The following is a 20,484-nucleotide window of genomic DNA, read 5'->3' on the forward strand; positions in this document are numbered from 1 at the left end:
ACTTACACTGATAAAGCCCATCTGAAAAAAAAAAAAAGGTGCAAATTCACACATGCAATCTGAATAATTCACTTCTAAACCTTGACAAAAATAAAAATCCCATTGTTACAGGATGACTTAATGAACAGGAACTACCATCAGGCAATTCCAAACTGAAATCTGGTAAAAAAGCACAGAGCTGTCCCCCATCTGAACTCAATTTGAACTGAAAATTGTTATTCAAAATGAGTATTTTTATAGTTAATATAAAACAGATTAATGGAGAAATAAGTACTTCCAACATCTACTCATTTGGGTTGCTATTCAACAATTTTATAGATACATTTAAAGCACAGGAAGAGCTCACATTTCAGCTGATAGCACAGATAAAGCACAGTGCTGACATTTTGCTGCTGGTTTTATTGCAGACATGAGTAAGGGGAAAATGGCTCCATGCAGACTGTTCCAAGGCTTGGAAGTACAGATGCAAGCACCATATTCCAGACTTACCCAAAGGGTAAGCATTCCATTTTTCAGCATCACATTGAACCCCACACTTCTGCTTTCAGATGTTAAATAGCATGGCTGTTAGAGCAGGATACTCTCACCCAGGTAGCCAAATCAACACCTTGGTCACAGAGTAATTTATGCACACCAATGAGAACCATAGTGACAATTGTTCAGCACAGCTGGTCCTACAAAGGGACCACCCTGAGTAACTAAGATATTACATATAGGTATTTTAAGTGTTTCAGATAAGAAATTCTTTCAAAATGACAGTCTCCTATTTTGTATGGATGAAACATACCGCTTTTATGAGACTTCTCGCTAACATATATGCCATGGGAGATTAGTAACAAGCCTGCCCCTCATTTTGCATTGTAACTGCACAAGCACCCTAGAGAAAAGCAGAATGTGGTCACCTGAAAACACAGAAGCAGACCAGGCTGGACAAGGCCTTGAGCAATCTTGTCTCATGGGAGGTGTCCCTGCCCATGACAAAGGGGTTAGAACTGGATGATCGTAAGGTCCTTTCCAGCACAAACGATTCTATGATACTATGAAGCAGAACTGCTGAGCTGAGAACTTTGATCACAAGAATAAAAACTCATCCAGAACAAACTGAAGTCAGAGCAGGAGGCAGTTGCTCACAACAGGCCTGAATGTGACTTTCTGGAAGAAAGCATGTACTTGCAGACACAGGAGCACTCTGTGAACCTAATTCAACTGAACACTAAGAATAGGAGGAAGCAGCTTCTGCTACAACTTCAGACAAGACGGACAAATGAGACCACGCTGAACCACTATACTATGGCATACTTACAGTCCCTGGTACAATGTGAAGCATCTTAATCCTATAAACAAAGATTTAACCTCCAAACTGACAAAATGCAGTTCATTAACACAAGAGAGCACTATATATAGCTAATTAAATGCCTAAAGAACCACATACTGATGCTTTGTTAAGCATCAACATATCCTAGGGTTTTGGTTTGCATTGCTTGGTTTGCAGGAAGGGTGTTTTATTACCTTAAGTCTCTGATTGAAAGCATCAAACAGCAGTTTGATTCCATCCTGAGTCAGGTTAAGGATGAGGTCATGGCTAAGAGGTGACTGTAAAACATAAAAAAAAAAGCTGTTAGGCTTTATAATTTCAAGGCTCCTTTGTTAAGATATGTATCATTGCAGGTGTATGAATTGGTTACTTTGAAAAAATAAAACATACTCTGAGAGCAACCACTGCTCAATGAATGAGCATAACAAAAACGTATTTGGCCAAAACTCTCACCCCCTCAGCTCACTTACGAAAAGGAAACAAAGTGCCTGCATAAGATATACAAACTCCCAAAAGGGTGTCTGTCCATCACTTTAACTGGAGGTATGGGGGACAACACCAAACCCAACTTGAAAATCAGCATTGAAAGTTTAGCATCAGAGACATCATGCAGGGACAGTCTTGCATTCTTGGCACACAAAAATAACAGCCCATCTCACCATGTCTCACAGCAGAACCAAACACACACTTGACAAAAAGATGATGAGAGAGCTTTCTACTTCACAACTGAAATACTGTCACAGCCTTTTTCAAAAGGAAGCCTTCAGACTCTTCTGTTGGGAATTTAGGTTTCCTTAGTTACTGTGAATCATAACAACTAAAGGCTCAATTTACAGTCTGCTGGATTCAATATAAGACATTCCACCAGTTTCACTGGTGTCTCTGTAGGCTCTTCAACATCTCAGTTTGCTGCAACACTGTGCAAGCTGCTCACTCCTGTACCAGTACAATCCACCTGTACACAGACAGTTGGCCCAAATTCAGCTATTTGATCACGTGCCATTTAAAACACATTTCCTTGAAAAAGCTCTACCCAACACGACTGTCTCCTCAGAGGATTTAAAATAAAAAAAAAAAAAAAAAAAGAAGGAATCACACCTAGCAGTTACCTAGCAAAAGACAGAATGTGAATGGGATATCAGGGACATATACAGGCTTCTAAGTCATCTTAAAAACTGTACTCTCCCCTTTGCTCTACTGGCAGAAGGTCTGTGTTTTGATTGTCAGAAGTCTAATTTTCATCCTACATTCTCTCACCTCTTTATTCTCATGTGACTGCTGTCTTGTAGCCTGAATACTTCTTATGCATTCTCACATGCACTCCCTACCCCTTCTGAAACCATATATTGAAGTAATCAGATCCTAGACATCACACTGCCAGCTCAAAGCAAGCCATGGGCTTTCAACGCCCTGTGATGCAGATTTCCCATTCCCCCTGGTCACCGCAGTAGCTTTTCCTGAAGCAGGTTCAGTTCAAGCTCATCTTTCTTGCAACACCAGAGACTTGGTGTACAACCTGTCTTCTGAATGAAATTTTCTCAGTCCCTTCCACAGAGGCATCAACACTTCACTACTGCTGCAAACTTTCATTATACTGCATGGAATTGAAGCAGCATTGCAATATAGCCATGATCCTGTGATATAAAGGTCTAATGTTGATCCTGATGTCTTTTTTTAAATCCCTTGTAAACCTAATTTAGAAAGGCTACAGATAGAGCAAAAACTCCATGTGTCATATGGCACTTAAATATACCAACAGAGTTCTTCTGATATGGGATATGCTTTGCATTTCACTGGGTTCTAAGCAGAATCTTCTTAGTGTTATTCTAAAATTAATGAGAGCATTACGAGTATTTTTGAGTGGGGGGAAAAAAAAGCCAACAAAAACCAACATCTGAGGAAGAGCTTTGTAAATTGGTAGAGCAAATCACTTCTGTTCCATGCTGGCATATTTTCTAACAGAACCGTTTCAAGGGCACAAATTTCATTTGTGTGACTTAATACACAAAACAGAACCTCAGGTACGAAAGATGATGCCATGAAGCAACAGGAGAGTCCTTCCTGAAGGAAGAAACACAGATGTATGGTTATGCTGCTAATCTACATAAAGCTGCAGGAAAAACTTATCACTGAACAATCCCATCAACACAAATCCTGAGGAAGAGGCTTAGGAAAATATACAAAGGCAATTAAGTACCCCACTTAAACAAACCAAAAAGGAGTTGAAATTCTTTAGTCACAGAAAAAGGTTCATCAAGTTTTTTTGGCACAGTTTGGGCATCCCATTTATGTCAAGTTTAAAAGAGGGCTGTGGGCAAACCTAATTGCATTTAATTGTCATATGAAGTTTCGAAAGGGAGTACTTGCTGCTGGAGTTCCAGGATCAGAAATTCTGTGCTTTACATGCAACAACATTAAATAACATTAGATCACTACACTCAGAGGCATTCTTTTAGAATGCAAATAGGAAAGACATGGAAGCTGCTCAGATATTAGTTTAGCTACATAAAAGCTGTGCATGGCAAAGTTTTTTAATCTTCTAAGATCTGCAGCAGCAGCTTTTTGCGCTTGGCTGCTAGTGAGGGTGCATGATGCTCTGTCTGCAGGTGAGGATATAGCCAGACAGTCAACCGCAGGCCCAGAGTGGTACTTGGAGAAAAACTGCACCAGTATCACAAACTGAATTGGAATAACATATAGAGGGAAAAAAATATCATCAGCACAACTATTCCACAAAGTTGAGAACTACTCTTTTGTTGGGTTATGCAGATGTTACAGTCTGGGAAGAAAACCCCTAACACCCCCCAAACAGAATAAAAATGCAGTGGTCAAGCACAAGGTAGCTTTCCAAGAGGCTTAAAAAGCCATTCAGTGGTATACCTTGCTTTCTAGCACTGGACCACTAATCCTTCTGTGAATCTACACACCAGAGAGGATCAGGAATCTCATCATTTACCTAAACCAACCAGGAAATAATTCTGGAATGCACCACAGTAAGAAGAAAACAAAGCACACAAATACCAAGGAATGCATTTGCCGTCAGACAGATGCTCCCATGCATTAAGTACAAGGAGCTAGGTTTTCAGTTTGCAATTCAGTCATAATAAACCTCATAAATCTACATAAGGTGAAATAAAAGGATAACTCAATTATGTCAACTATGTAACCAGCATTAAGCACCAGAGTCTAACTTGTTCCTTAGCCACTCAGCACTTATTGCCTCAATCAGTATTTTGATACAAGCTGACATTCTAGCACTTTGCTTTTTTCCTGATGTAGAGATCTATAATCTACGACACATGAATACCATCTTCTGATTAACACGCATTTCACAGAACACACATTTGAAGAGTCACAATCCTCCTCTGCCCCATCTCCTCTTCCCTTCCACTTCTTTAATTTTATTTGACCTAGCAAAAAGGTTCCACTTCTAGCCCCTTTTTGCTGGAAATCAAACGCACTGGAAACTTAGTGCTAGTTATGAAGAAAGATCAAAACATCTATAGCTGGTTGAAATTACTGCATCCACTTTCTGCAGATCCAAAGTATGGAAGCCTTTTCAGGGGATTCATCATCACTGAATCAAAACGGTAAAGTGGTGAGGGATTCACTACTTCAAAAATACTGCAATGCTTGACAAAGATAATATAAAAAGACTAGAATTAAATTATCCAGCTAATTACAGAACATTTCCCTTCTTGAACGAATAACAATAGTACCCCACCACTGTATATACGAAAATGGTACCTGTTAAATCACTGCACTGTGCTGAGGATTATTATGCTTGACATGAAACTTCTAAAAGCTACACCTCTGATATGGTTGCAATAACTGGGTAATTCAATTTCACGTAGCTCCACAATTCATACAACACATATGTCAGCATGACACCGTATCAGCATACACCCTTATGCCTTAACTCTGCAACACAAGGAGGTGAGTGACCTAGCCAGAACACACAGTACTCACCTGCTCACTGTAGAGAACCTGGACATTTTTGATAATGCGACAGTGTTTCTGAAGGATTGCTACAGCCTGAGCCAACGGCATTCCTGCGAATACAAACAGTTGGATTTCTTCAGTTCCGAGACCAGTTAACAGTGCTTTTTAACAGAAAGGTTACAGATGAGGTAACAGCCACCATCAGCAAACAGGACATTACAACAGAAAGGTATGCAATCAACAAATAAGCCTACTTGACTCACAGTATCAGCACAGACCTGTTTTTCTGAAACAGAATTGTCATTATTTATCTACCAGTTTGTTAGGCATATATAAAATTATCTCTAGCAACAAAATCAAACAGCAAAGTTTAGATAGAAAAAGCACAGATCTTTCTACAACTCATGCATGAAATTTCTACTTTTGGGGGTCAACAATCCAGTTACTGATAAAATAACCTATTCCAAACTGCACTAGAGCTAGCTAGAGCACTCTGTTACGCATTCAATAGGCTCCCAGACCACATTTTATGGCACACTCTGCACTAAGCTTGATAAAGTACTGAGTAGTCCTACAGGACAGACAAAAATATGGAAGCAGAGCAATGATTCCCCTTCGACTTAACAGGCCACATTAGCTGATAATACAGCTACATTTGTCTCAAGGAGGGAACTTTTATTTTCTCAGTTTACTAAACAATTTGGTTCAGTTGAAGTAATAGGCTTAACAGTCATTTGCTTTCTAACACAATTTCAAGGGCTCCTTCTTGTATTTTTTTTTCTTCAGTGTGTATCTTATCTTTACAGCTATAAATTTTTGAAAGTGGAATGAAACAGCTGATTCTGCAGGTATAATAGCTCCAGACCATCTCATCCTTTTTCACACTTAAATCCTTTGCTGCCTTTCCAAACGAAACATGAGAGTGTCCCTGGATTCAAAGCAAGACTTTATAAAGAGAGGTTATGAGCTCATAATTGTGAAAAGTTTTATCTCCCTACTAATTGCTGCAAGTCAATTTAGATTAGTTATCTGACATTTTATTTACATTCCTTGCTTTGTTCTTCTTTATTTCTAGCTTTTAAACATCAAGAAAGTTGCCTTGATTAGGAATAATTTACCATGAGACTTACACTTTTCTTGAGGTAACAATTCAGGCCTTCAAATTTTTGGTTACCAGCTACACCTCTCACACTGAGACTGGACATCATGTTCCAACACACCTTTTAGACATTATCTACAGTACCGAAGTGAAAAAATGCCCCATCTCTCTCCATATATCACATACACACCCCTATCTCACCACAGGTACTGCTTTAATGCAACACTAACACAACACTAAAAAAATACAATATTTTCACTGTCACTCCAAACTAACAAGCCTGTCACACCCATACCTTGCAGCTTTTCTGCAGTTACGAAATCAAGTTTTAGCAGAACACGTTTATAGATAAGCACTATACTAATTAAATTTGTAAATACGATATACAACTGTTTCTGTGAGATTGTTTTTCACAGTAGTCTGGAAAATTTTTTTTTTTTTTCAGCTAGAAATTATACACCAGATTATATAATATCAAAAAGAATAGCTATTAGCTTAGTAACAGTAATAAAATCAAAATGCACAGAGCCACACAATAAAGCAGCACTGTTTCCTATTATCTAAGAAATAGCAGTTGCCTTGTAACCTAAGCAGCTGAGTTTTAAAGAGACAGCTATTATGCATTAGATATTTTCAGAATGGAACTGAAACATAAATAACAACAGGAAGCTAAGATCAAAGATGCTGTTGTGAAAGTTTCACATTTCTTAATCTAGTAAAAGCTATGATTAAAGTAAAGATTATTTAGAAGGATAAAAACAATTTTCAAAGTCAGGGTATCTCAGAGACTTGTAAGGCCATGAGCTCTTCTAAAAAACAAACAAGTGGTAAAAGTTCAAGCAAAGCCAGCAAATAACCCAGTGTCAGAAGCAGGTAATGTTTCAGTAAAAAAGCATGTGGTTAAAAAAAGTGCACATAAACATGAAGTCCAGTCTGTAGTCCGATGTAAACTGATGCAATCTTGGGTTGGTAAGTGTGCAAACAGATGGCTCATGTGACTCTCTTACTCAGAGCTTTCTCAAGCTGCAAGCAAATGGACATGGACTGATTTTGTTCAGTGTTCAACGCCTGAGAATCGAGCAGATTTTGCCACGCAGCTGCTCAGCAAAGCTGCAGTGAGGAGCTTAAGTTCTCCAAGAACAGTTCACAGAACCTAAAACGTATGTGGAGGAGCCAGTATTCTCCCTCTGCCTCCATCAGCAGAGAGCCAAAGGAAGAGTAAAGAAACTGGGTTATTTTTCTCCACCCTTCCCACACACACACACACACACACCACCCCCTTTTCCTCAACATTTATGAGCCTTTACAGTCAAGGAGAAAAACAAAGAATTCTTTTTCCCCTGCTCACCAGGCAGGGAGAACAGGGAAGCAAACAGTATCCAGCACATCAGTCAACCAAACTGAGCCAGGCAAATAACACCCACAAAGACCAGTGTTAGTATTCTCCCATTGGAGACTTTTCCCTTTGCTAAATGCTGGAGCAATACAAGCAGCACAAGACCCTTCTCTCACACGCACTGGTCATGAATAACAGGGCTCAAAGTGTTAGCCTATAGTAAGGCTATGTCTTAAAGTGGACAGGGGTAGAGCACTGAATAAAGATTAAAAGAGAAGATGAGTCATAACACATTAAATAAAAAGAAGTGAAACTTAGTTGGAAAAGAAAGTATAAAAAGCAAGAAAAATGCAAGTATGCTTTAGAAATCATACATCTTGAACAGTAATAATACAGCTATAGGCACTACAGAACAAGTATTTAATTGTTCTCATTTAAAACAGTAGGAATGTAGCCTGAGAGGTGCAGTGACACAGGTATCTAATTGAACACAAAACTCAGCCTTGCTTGAATTTTTTATGCTCTGGTCACATAGTGAGTCAACACCAGAGCCAAAAACAGAATCCGAAAACTCATGTAAAAAATTTTCCTGGCATTTCCCCTCAGTCATCTCCATTGTGGACACAATACTGGAAGCCAGAGTCAGCAGCAGTTCAGGAATACTGCCAGTAGCTCTGCTAAGAGCAGACCTAAACAAACCATGAGTGGAATACCGCTGGCAGCCACAGCCCCATTTACACCAGCACTTCCAGACTTGTTACCACCAACACAGTTCAACCAGCTTTATCAGCAGGGACAATTTTCATACAACATCACAGGACAAAGTTAGGTATCTTAATACCTAGTCAGCCTCCTGCTCTGTACCAGCAGGTCATGCTAATTATATATTGGACACATCACATGGTGGCTATGTTTACTCCAAGAATTACAGCTGAGTTTCCTCCCTCTCACATCTATGCATGTGTCTGCGTGTGTACACACAGAGACACAGTGTATAATTTTAACCATGAGATTGCATTAACGGGCTCTTTAGGGGTTCCTAGAAAAACCAAGATTGTTTTCTCTCTTTTCTCTCTTCCCTTTTTTGTTTTTTTTATCAGAAGAATGGAGGAAAGATGATATTATGAAGATTGTCAGGGTGTATAATTTGTGATTGCAGCTCTTTTCAGGTCATAAAGGCACTGAAGGATCACAGAAGGTCTCACAGAGCTGAAAGAGCACAGTAACATGTTAGGAGACAACCGGTATTTCAAAGGGTGGGACCTGAAGTACTATAACTAGTCTCCAAAAGCACTTCTAATGCTTCCTGAAACCATTAAGTTGTACTTGACTCTGAAGTACAGCATAAATATTCACAGCAGCATAAACAGCCCTTTGTGTTTGATGGGCTCCACATAAACAACCCCAGGTCACATCGCCCCTCCTTCGGTGTGACCCAAGCTTGTGGCAGCAGTGTAACAGTGTTTTTAGGGAACAGCATGTCCCCGTTGCCCTCACAGGTGACAACAGCAGCAGCAGTGTAAGTCAAGTTCTGGCAGATACAGGCAGCTGCCATGCAGAGCCCCATTTGCATTAGCCAAACTACTACCACCATTAACTTTCCTCTAGGCAAAGCAACAGCAAAGATGTAAAACTAAGATACCAACACTCGTATCTCTATCAATCACTCTTAAAATGTGGCAGCTACAGTATTTTCTAGAGTGCTAAGGGCTACCAGTATCAGCTTAAAAACACAGGTCATCTCAAGAATCCACACTCAGTTTCAACTGCACATTGAACTGCCATGGGCTGAGCATCAGCCAGATTTCCAACAGCTGGGGGAAAATTCTTTCTCATCACAGTAAACAGAGTTCTGACTGGTAGGGAAGGACCTCTCCTAGCCATGAAAAGCACAAAATTACTGGCGGGGAGAAATACTGGTTATCTAACCTGGAGAAAAGCTCTCAAGACTTTACCCACTGTAATGTCGCAATTCAGCAACAACACAAAGAAGTTGTGAAACTCGACTCATTTATGAAGGGTTTGTACAGAAAAAGCACAGCGTTTATGTTAAGCATTAGCACAGCTGAAGATGCCGGGTATCACCTGACATACTCAGGTGACAGTCAGTACACATATGCCTCCTGTTTTAGCAATCATTTAAAAAACTGCAAGTCCAATATAGCAAGGCAACACAAGGTAAACAAAGAAGAAAACAAAGAAGGCACACATACTGATGAACAAAGCACAACACACTGCAAAACCTGAGAATAAGACTTAAAACTATCAAAGCTTATAAATTAGCATTTTTAGTGACGGAAAAAGGCGAGCTTTAACTCTCCACCTCCCTTTCACTCTCGCAACTCCCTGACAGCGCTGGGAGAAACCTCACAGGTCATGAGGGGCCCCGAACCACCCGCTCATGCCCAGGGGACGCGGGGGCACTCACTTACCCAAGGTGAACTCCCATTGCTCGTTCCCCAGAGACCGCTCGGGCACCACCTCCAGATCTAGCATTGGCTCAGGTAGCGCGGAGGCCGCGGGCTGGCACGGCGGGTCACCCGGTCGCGGCGCCGGACCTCTGAGGAAGCGGGACGGAAGGAAGCTCGATGGCAGCCTGCGCCCCGACCCCGGCAGACACCCGGAGGGCAGCGCTGCGCATACAGCTGAGCCCCCGGCGCCGGGCGGAGCGCGGGCACGGCTGCCACAGCAACCAGCCCCCCCACACCCCTCCACCGCCTCACGGCCGCTCGGGCCGGGCACCAAGCGCGGGCAGTCGCCGCCGCCGCCCAACCCGCACCCCCGGGGGAAGGAGCCGCTGCCCCCGCCCGCCCCGCCGAGGAAAGGAGCCTCTGCTCCCGCCCCGCACGTACCCGCGGGGCCCGGCCGAGGGGAGTGCGGGACACAGCCCCCCACCCCGCGCTGCGGGGCCGCAACTCACCTCACTTGCGGCTGCTGAAAATCTGCTTTGCAGCTGTCGTCAGGCGAGCCCGCGCGTGGGGTGGGGAGAGGGCGTGGCCAAGGGAGGGTACGCTCCGCCCACCAGCCGTGGTTGAAGGGGGGAAGGTGTCGGCTTAGGCAGCGGGGAACCACGGTTCGAGTCCCGCCCCGGGAGACTTGGGGCTGTCCTGAGAGCGGTAGGTGCAGCTCCCTGCCCTTGTCACCAGACCTACAGCACCAGCCCTCATTACACCGTGCCGCCGCCCGCTACGGTAAGCTCGGGTTTAAAAGAAAAAAAAACCCAAACCAGCCCAGCTGCATCCAGTTTTTCCAGTTGAAAGGCCAGGGTGGAGGAAAAAAGAGTTAAGGAGAAATTAGTCAGTGGCATGAGCAAAGTTACCAGAACAAGCTCAGGAATGACTCAGTGAGGAAGAAAGTCATAAGGAGGTCATTGGGTTTGCAATGTTATTTGAGAAAACAGGGGCACTGCCACCCCAGTGCCTTGTCCCTAGGGAAACCCATGTTTCCCCTGGGGCGGTGGTCACCACACATGAACCTGCTTTGCTAAGACCCAGAAGACCCCATGTGCAAGCAGGCAGCATCTGCACAGCTAACAAGGGTAACGAAGCTCTCCCAAGACACCAAGATACTGACACCACTTTGAACACCCCGCATCAGACTATCACTCATTTCATAGCAGAAACTTGATCCAAGATGGATGACACCAGGCCAAGCACTGCCCAATATGAGAATTAAAAGTAAATGAGAAAAGGCAAGACTTGCCTTCAGAAGTGAGCTGTTCACTGGAGTAGGGCTAGAAAGTAAGAGGATCCAGGGGGTCTGGAAGTGGCTGTAATTCCTTCTGCTGGCAGGTTGAGTGGTGGAGAGACCTTTTGTTCCATGTTTACTTAAGTGTGGTCAAAGAAAAAACTTTCCTTGGGTGATACCCATCTGCTGTCCCCCCACCTCTGCTGCATCCCTTAGGGTGGTGATGCTTGGTCCTGTTTTGACCCCATCCCACATGCCCACCACATCCCAGTGGAGGCCTGCAGCAGGCCAGGACCATCGCACAGAATATGCATTCCATGGAGTATGTTGCAGCATGACAGAAAACACCGGTTAGGAAAACCCTTCACGCAGCTTACCACAGAACTATGGGCTTCTGATATTTAATGCTAAAATAGTTTAGCTAGGTGTTCCACTTCCCACGGGCAGACCAAGCCATCACTGTCAGGGGAAATCAAAGCGTTAAGAAAGAAATCCCAGTCCCATCTGGGAGCAGGACCTCGGCCAGGCTCTGCTCTAAACGCACCTCCCTTCAGGTCATGGAGCTGTTGAAGCAAGTAAGATTTCAGTGTGTGCAGCACGGGGTGAGCCCCAGCAAAACTGGCTTTCCCTGAAGGCAGATGCACACTGCTGTATTTGTTATTCGTGTCTTGCTGGCTTTTCCTACTTTAAATCCAAGCACGGTAACATCTCAGATCAGCTGAAAAGCACAGAGGTGCTGCGAACTTCTCCCCTTCCTTGAGCCCTCTGACACATCCTTGTTGGCTCAAAAACAGAAATTAGCCTTTCCTCTTCCAGGGGCACTGGCTGATCCTTCCTCATGAGCCACCCACGTCACTCTGACTACAGCATGTATTTGTATACATGCGTATACATATAGTGATATCCATGAGGAATGCACTTCAAAGAACAAACACCTACTGATAAATCTTGCACATCCCACCTATTTAAAAGGACACGAAGGGTACCCCAGCACTCACTTTTAACCAGGCTCAGGGCATGCACACCCCTTGGGTAGGGATGCTGGGTGGAAAGCGTGTGGATGTAGATCCACCGGGCTTTGTAAGAACTCTTCTCTAACTCACCCCTTCGGTGATGCCCTTTGGATGCTGAGTGGTGCAAACTGGGGAATGACACAGGCATGGCTTCACTAAAATAAAAATAACCAGCATCCTTTGGAGAAGAATATTGGAGGCATGAGGTGGAATACCTGTGTAGGTCTGGAGACTGGAAAGCAGTGAGGCTAAAGGTCAGATACAACTGGGTAACAAAATAAATCCTGAGCTAACTGATTAAGGCCAGGTTGGATGGGGCTTGGAGCAACCTGCTCTAGTGGAAGGTGTCCCTGCTTGTGGCAGGGGGGTTGGAACTGGATGAGCCTTAAGGCCCCTTCCAACCCAAACCTGTCTGGGATTCTGTGATTCCTGGATGTGCCTCTACCCTTCTTCAGTTTTCACCCATCACCCCAAGCCCCAAGGTGAGGTGTGGGCAGGCTCTGCGCTTTGCTCTGTAGAAAAATAACCAGTGAATTGACAAGGAGCTGCCATCCAGGGAGCGTGCCAGCCCTCTCTGTGTCTCTGGGCTTAAAATAAACCCTGAAATAACTGGGAGGGCAAAGCAAAGCTGTCAGGGCGCTGTGTGTTCTCTAGCTGAGTGCAGGGACTGCCCAGGGTGAGCAGGGAGATCCCAGGGTGCAGGCATGGAGCAGCGGTGGATCACAGCTGGCTGAAAAAGCAGCGTGACCAGCAGGTCGAAGGAGGTGATCCTGCCCCTCTACTCTGCTCTCGTGAGACCTCACCTGGAGTATTGTGTGCAGTTCTGGTGTCCTCAACATAAAAAGGACATGGAACTGCTGGAACAAGTCCAGAGGAGGCCACGAGGATGATCAGGGGACTGGAGCACCTCCTGTATGAAGGCAGGCTGAGGAAGTTGGGGCTGTTCAGCCTGGAGAAGAGAAGGCTGCGTGGAGACCTCATAGCAGCCTTCCAGTATCTGAAGGGGGGCTGTAGGGATGCTGGAGACTGACTCTTCGTCAGAGACTGTGATGATAGGACAAGGGGTGATGGGTTAAAGCTTAAACAGGGGATGTTTAGGTTAGATACAAGTTCTTCTCTGTGAGGGTGCTGAGGCTCTGGCGCAGGTTGCCCAGAGAAGCTGTGGCTGCCCCATCCCTGGCAGTGTTCAAGGCCAGCTTGGATGGGGCTTGAAGCAACCTGCTCTAGTGGAAGGTGTCCCTGCCCATGGCAGGGGGTTGGGACTGGATGAGCTTTAAGGGCCCTTCCAGCCCAAACCAGTTCGAGACTCTACACATCCCATTGCAGCATCCAGAAGGAGAACAAGCACAGACATAGCAGGAGACAGAACACCTCCTCACACCCATACCCACCACCAAGACTGAGCCCTCTGATTCCCGGTGCACCTACAGCATCCTCCCTGGATTCCCAGAGGGGCTGGCTCCCTTTCATACTGCAGCTCTTGTTCCAACAAGAAAGTAAAGAACAAGTACAAGTAAAGAAAGAAAATAATTCTCGAGTCTCTAGAAGGCAGAAAACCCACCCAGGGCTTTTGTTTGTACAGAGGGTGGCTGCAGCACTGAAGTCAAGCAGCTAGAAGGTTGATTTTGAGCCCATTGCTTTTAGGACAGCAGTACAGATTGGTTTGCACAGGGGACCATCTGCTCTGCAGAGGGGCTGGAGACTGCTGGGATCACCTCCATCTCCTCCAGCCACATCCCTCTCCTGACTTTCTCCTCCCCTACAGAGGCCATCCCAGGTGAGATCCAGCTGCTGAGTTGTTTTGGAGGATGCTTTTGCAAAGCTGAGTAGTGGTTATGAAGATTCCCATTTCCCCCATCACCTATTGCGTTCCAAGCACAGCCAGCACCAGCAACCTGCCCAGAAGCACAGGCAGGCACAGTTTTCCCTTTGGACACCTCTGTACTGGGGGCTGTGTCCAGGGGCCAGGAGCAACCGCTATCCCAGAGGATGGAGCTGCCCCGTGTGTTCCCACTATGAACTGGGTGCTTTGGGGCTGGCAAAGATTATGAGTGGAGACCAATTTGACACAGGCAGCCCTTCCATGCCCCCCAGTGACACCAAGCCGAACCGCATTTTCAATGTGGATGGAGCAAAGCACCATCATTTCAGCAGCCATTTGGCACAGGCGAAAACTAGATTGAAAAATAATAATAATATCCTTCTTACTCACCAGATTAGGGAGCAATTCATAGAAAATACCCAAGTTTGGTCCCAAGGCTCAAGAAGCAATACATAGCTTTCGGAAGCTTATATTCACTTTTATCTTAAAGACTGGCTCAGTTGTTAGCAATTCATAGAAACCCAGACTGGTTTGGGTTGGAAGGGATGCTAAAGCTCATCCAGTTCCACCCCCCTGCCACGGGCAGGGACACTTTCCACTAGACCAGGTTGCTCCAAGCCACATCCAACCTGGCTTGGAATACTGCCAGGGATAGGGCAGCCACAGGATAGCTTTTACTTCAATCTTGATATATGTGTGCACATGAACTGTACAAAATGTCATAGTATTCTATTTATGCCACACAAATAAATTAACAACATAACTATTTCAGACTGAAGGAATGGCAGCAGTGTGTCCATCCAGGTTCCTGCTACCAAAGGCTTACAATGCCATCACAGCTTAGGGTGGGATCAGCAGCTGTAGGGAATTATTAGGTTTTAACTTGACTGTCCCAAATCCCACACATCTGCAGGCAGATGTTAGCAAAGAGGAGCTGGGCTTTGTGATCCAGCCAGACAAAAGAAAGGGAGAAAAAATGCAAAAGCAATCGAAAGATGGGATCAAAACCACACCAGGGCCCGTGGGGCTGCAGCCAGGGTGGGGAAACGCGGCAGTAGCTCACACTAAAGGTGAGCTGCGCTCTCCTGATGGGATTCAACGACAACAACGCAGACCAGTCCGTAAGGAAATCTGATCTTTGGTCTGGGGCTTGCATGGTCTGGGGCTTGCATGGTCTGGGGCTTGCATCCTCCTCCTCACCAGCCACAGGGTGTGCTGGGCTCATGGATGTGCAGCACATCGAGAACAACTGTTTTCAAAGTGATTCTGTGCTTGGCCAGGAATAGAATCCCAGGCTGGTTTGGGTTGGAAGGGACCTCAAAGCCCACACAGCTGCAACCCCTGCCAGGGGCAGGGATACCTTCCACTAGAGCAGGTTGCTCCAAGCCCCGTCCAAGCTGGCCTTGAACACTGCCAGGGATGGGGCAGCCACAGCTTCTCTGGGCAACCTGTGCCAGGGCCTCAGCACCCTCACAGGGAAGAACTTCTGCCTCAGAGCTCATCTCAATCTCCCCTCTGTCAGGTTAAAGCCATTTTCCCTTGTCCTGTTCCTACAGGCCTTTGTCAAAAGCCCCTCTCCAGATTTCTTATAGCCCCTTTAGGCACTGGAGATTCTGTAAGGTCTCCCGAAAGCCTTCTCCAGGTTGAACCAGTCCAGGTCTCTGAGCCTGGCTCCCAGCAGAGGTGGTCCAGCCCTCACAGCATCTCCGTGGCAGCCCAGCCCCAACAAGAAAGTCTTGCACCCAAAGGACCCATTTTGCACATAAACCAACATCTGTGCTTGCTGCCACTGTCACTTAGAATTCAGCTCACACTGCTGACAGACATAAAACACCAAAAATGCACTTAGGGAGCTGAGCCACACAGCCAAGCCACTGGTCTCCTGTGCAAACCCTCCATGTCCTTCGATGAGTGCATCACCTTCACTAACGGTTTCTTCAAAGTAAGAAACAATTGTGGGGGAGTAATGGGGGAGCAGGTCCTGCACCATGTGCCACAGCAGGCACCAAGTGGGAAACATCCACTAGTTGCTGCTCTGTTAAAATCCTCAGCCTGAGCAATGGACTACAACACTGAATCACAGGGCAGGATGTTAAAAGGGTGGTAGATCTTCAATGCAATAACAAGAACAGCTTTTCATAGGGCCTGCTGTCTGACACAACTGAAAGTCTCTTATAGATTAATCCTAGCAGAGCACAAGCCCAGTCTGCTGGCAGAAGAGGTCCTGCTACAGCTGTGTGCCATGCTAGAAGGGCCTGAGGAATGACTGGCTTCCCTTCTGGGCAGAGGCAAGCAGCTGGAGCAAGGTCCTTCATTGCCCCTTTGCAGCCATCTCACACTCTTGGAACACAGTGGCTCATTTTCCAGTTTATTCTCTCTTGTCCTGGTCCTGTTTTGTAGTGTGGTGTCCTATGGTCCCACCAGGATGCCCTGCCCGGGATGCAGAACCAAAGGGCAAGACACTGAGAAGGTTTGAAGGAGCTGGTGACAAAGACACCTTGGTGGGGCTGGTGGTTTCAGTCATGCTCCCCATGGTCCCACCGACACTAAGTCCCAGCAGCCATACACCAGAGGTGCCCTGCAGAGCAGAACCGAAAGCAGAACTAGAAAGAGGATCTGTCCTCTCCTCTGTGTGGGAGCATCCGGAGAGTGGCTCTAAGCGGGGATATCCCTGCCAAGGGGCTCGAGAGGGTTCTCAGAGGTAGCAGCAGCAGCTCTGGCCCAAGCAGAAGGCAAGCACAGGGCAGCTAGGAGCAGTCTGTGCATGGAAACACCGTATGTTGCGTGCACCCTTTCCTCCTCACCCCGGCCTCTGTCCTCAAACACAGCTGGAGCAAGTGACCTGAAACAGAACCACAGGCAGCCTGCATGCAGGGCTGAGCATCCATAAATATCCTCCGAAATCTGTGGGCCTGAACAAATCCGCTAATTGGCCCTCACAACTGCTGCACTAGGTACAAGCCCTGAGTACTGCACATCCCCTCTTCCTTTTGCTCTAGCCAAGAACCACAACAATTCTGGCCAGCCTACAGTGCGGGCAAACGCAACAGTGCCTGCTAGACTTGAAGGAAATGGTTGGCATCAGGAACGCCTACCTTTGCAGGTTCCCCCTTCCCTCTTCTATCTGATGTGCTCAGGTACCTGCTCACTTCCCAAAGGCAAACCCCAAACACCTTCGCGCAGCTTCTTCTATGAACCGCTTACTTCCCCCTTTGCAGACCTCAGCTCTTCACACTCCAGTTATCCCCAGCAAACACAGCCTGAAGAGCCGTGATCTGCATCCCAGCTGTAAAGGGCCAAAGTCCTGAAACAGTCCAGAAATATCCCAGGAGAAAGCACCATCACCCCAGACTTCTACTTGTCTAACAGTGTAGTCACATAAGAAGCTTTCAAGGCCAAGTACCTCCAATAGCTAAAATGTTTTAGTCCTCTCACACTGCTCATTTTTCTACTTTGATGGACTTTTGCATGGTATGAATAGGAAAAGCTGAAAGAGTTGGGGATGCAAGTGGGCAAGGCTTAGAGGGACAGCCTCTTGAGCAAACCAGTGGAGAACAACTGGAGGACACACATGCTCTCAGGTACAAACTTTTCTCCAGCTCTAGGTTTCCCTACTTTCAGGCTAACCCTTCTCCTTTACCTGCTATGGGACTGCAAAGGGTGAAAGGTAATAAAGCCACCAGTTCCTGCCAAAAACAGAATTAGAGCATGGAGTGGAGCACTTGGAAAACGTGTCCCCCAGGACATTGAGCTACTCATCAGAAGAGCTGCAGGGAACAACAAAGACTTCATGGAAGCCTCACCAGCTGTGATAAACCGTGGGCCAGGCTGAGTAAGAAGCATCCAGCTGAGCAAGAAACATTCCCTTTTCCCACTTCATCCCCTCCTACATGTACCTCATCCTCCCACAAGCACTCACTGCAGAGTGACAGCACCAGCCGAGGCAGCACCTGGCTCTTCTGTTACTTTCACCCTTTCCTCACTCCTGTGCTTTAAGAATTGAGCCCAAGGCAATTTTGGCAACTCACTTATCTCAACCTGTAATTGAGAAAGCTATTTAATAAAGTTACTCAACCCGCAAGCAGCTCCGAGCTGTGTGGCAGCTGGTGAATATGCATGTCCTGGGATTTCCATGTCACAACAGTGTGAGGACAGGATGTCAGGCAAATAAGTTATGAGAAATGTGGCCTATGCAAATGTTGGCTCTGCTCTGACTTAGCACTGCAGTTCCCATCCTTGAAGCCATTTTTGTCATTCTTATTTGCATGGGAAATGTAGCAACAGATTAATGTAACCATAGAAATGGGTCCTGTTCCTACACACAGAATGGTATAGGAACACCATTCAGCTGAGTACAGCCGTAGTAGAGTGGGGTCCTCTGGCATGCAAAAAAATACAAAGCCCTGCCAAGACCCTGTCAGGCCACGTAATCCTGGAGTTCTCCAAACCCTCAAATTCATTTAACACCCCAACCCTTAGCTGAACAAGACTCATTATTAGACAACCCGTCCCAGATCTGTAGGAACAGAAAAGCTGCTGTTTTCACCCACAGTTTCATTTCTATAGTGGCCTGTTTTCAAAACGGGGCCAGGAGACTGGGGCAGGGCAGGGCGGCTCAGAGCTGCCGTGTCCTTCAAGATGGAGAAGGAAACCTGTGGGTTCAGGATTTGGAAGCTTTCATAAAACAGACTGAAGAGTTAATACTGTGGATTCCCTCAGATTAGAAAAAGGCTGTGTAATTCAAGAGGTGAAAATTGCAAGCCAGACATGACAATATCTCACCTGCTCCAGTTGGGCTTCAGGTCACCGACATCCTTTCTCCATTCCAATAAGCTCCAGCAGTGATCTACTCCCAAACTGAATGTAGCCACCCCAAAATTATGCTAATTGAGGGAAAGGATTGTAAGCAATTGCCCAGGGAAACTGTGGCTGCCCCATCCCCAGCAGTGTTCAAGGCCAGGTTGAACGGGGCTTGGAGCAACATGGTCTAGTGGAAGGTGTCTCTGCCTGTGGCAGAGGTTGGAACTGAATGAGCTTTGAGGTCCCTTCCAACCCAAACCAGTCTGGGATTCTATGATTAATGTTTTAAAAATCCTCTTCTGCTGCAGGTGCCTCATGCAGGAGGCTTCTCAGATCCCATCTGCTATTCAGGCACCCAAGAAGCTGCATCCATCTCAGGGGAGACAGGGAAAAAATGCCGCTGTCCTTTAGACACCTCCACTCAAGAAAAGGCTTTCTAAACAAGGTACCCATCCACCTGTGATGCACCTTGGGCAGCAAAGTGAATCACCATCCATGAGCTTGTGGAGCAGTTATCCAACAGCTTTACTAACTGTTCTTTACAGATGCCTTTCAAGATCAGCTGCTCTCATGGCAGAGCCTACGGTACCTAACATCACTACCCGCCATCAGGAACATGTAATCGTAGTTACACAGTTCATCGTTTATGTCTGTTTTAAGAGCTACCTCCATTCCAAACTGCGGTTTCTTCAGAAAAGCCACATATCTCAGTCAATGCCAGTTTCATGAGGCACCCTCCAACTTGTTTACAGTCATATTTTAAAAGCATGTACAGTTATACTGTCCTTTTGCATGCAAACACTCCCAAACCCAGTGGCAGATCCCCAGCTATTCACAAAGCAATCCCTCTATGCGTTTTCAGAACATAACCACCCCTGAGGGTCAGTATTATATACTTAAAAGTTATACCACCTAAGATTTTAGCAGCTCACACAAGGTTTGCAGGTGTAGCATGTACCATTCATATTTTCTCCACAAGACTTCACCACATTTCTCCATTTCCTGAATTTCAATGTTCAAACTGCCTCATTTCCCTCCTCCTCATCCAAAGCACACAGTTAGCAAGGTTTAATGGCTGCTGTAAAAACATGCTCAGAAACAACTCTTCTAGAAGCACGCCCAACTTGCAATCCAGGGAGACAAATTTTCTTAGGGTTACTTGGAAAACGTATCCCCTTCAGTAAGCAGAGTGTATCACTTATAAAGCCCACAAGTTTTAGGGCAGAAAAACATGCATTTTCTCCAACATATGCCCTTATATTAAAGATTTTGTGAGCCAGGAACACCCTCCAAACAGCCCCTGAGAAAGGGAGGTCCTCGCTTCAATTCCACGACCACTGGATGTCACTGTTGCTTTACCCATGGACACCAAGGCAGCCCTGCTCAGGCGGTAGTTCGGAAAATCACCCCACGAACACCTAACGTATGGGAATGAACTTGCCAAGATGTCAGAAATAAATTTACAGTAAC

General features: G+C 45.7%; 1 protein-coding gene across 2 annotated transcripts in view; it reads right to left on the bottom strand.

The window, feature by feature from the left end:
- PHAF1 (phagosome assembly factor 1) overlaps positions 1–10,675 on the bottom strand; it is a 36,775-nt gene extending 26,100 nt beyond the window's left edge. Inside the window, exons 1-4 of one of the 2 annotated variants that reach the window (XM_065662192.1) lie at positions 10,613–10,675; positions 10,125–10,252; positions 5,285–5,367; positions 1,510–1,593 (exon numbers count right to left, since the gene is read on the bottom strand). In XM_065662192.1, the coding sequence (XP_065518264.1) occupies positions 1,510–1,593; positions 5,285–5,367; positions 10,125–10,188 (231 nt within the window). In that variant the 5' untranslated portion in view covers positions 10,189–10,252; positions 10,613–10,675. The other variant, XM_065662191.1, reaches the window with a different exon arrangement.
- Between the last annotated feature and the right edge of the window lie 9,809 nt (positions 10,676–20,484).

The sequence above is a fragment of the Lathamus discolor genome, chromosome Z (assembly GCF_037157495.1).
Source record: "Lathamus discolor isolate bLatDis1 chromosome Z, bLatDis1.hap1, whole genome shotgun sequence".
Taxonomy (NCBI): domain Eukaryota; kingdom Metazoa; phylum Chordata; class Aves; order Psittaciformes; family Psittacidae; genus Lathamus; species Lathamus discolor.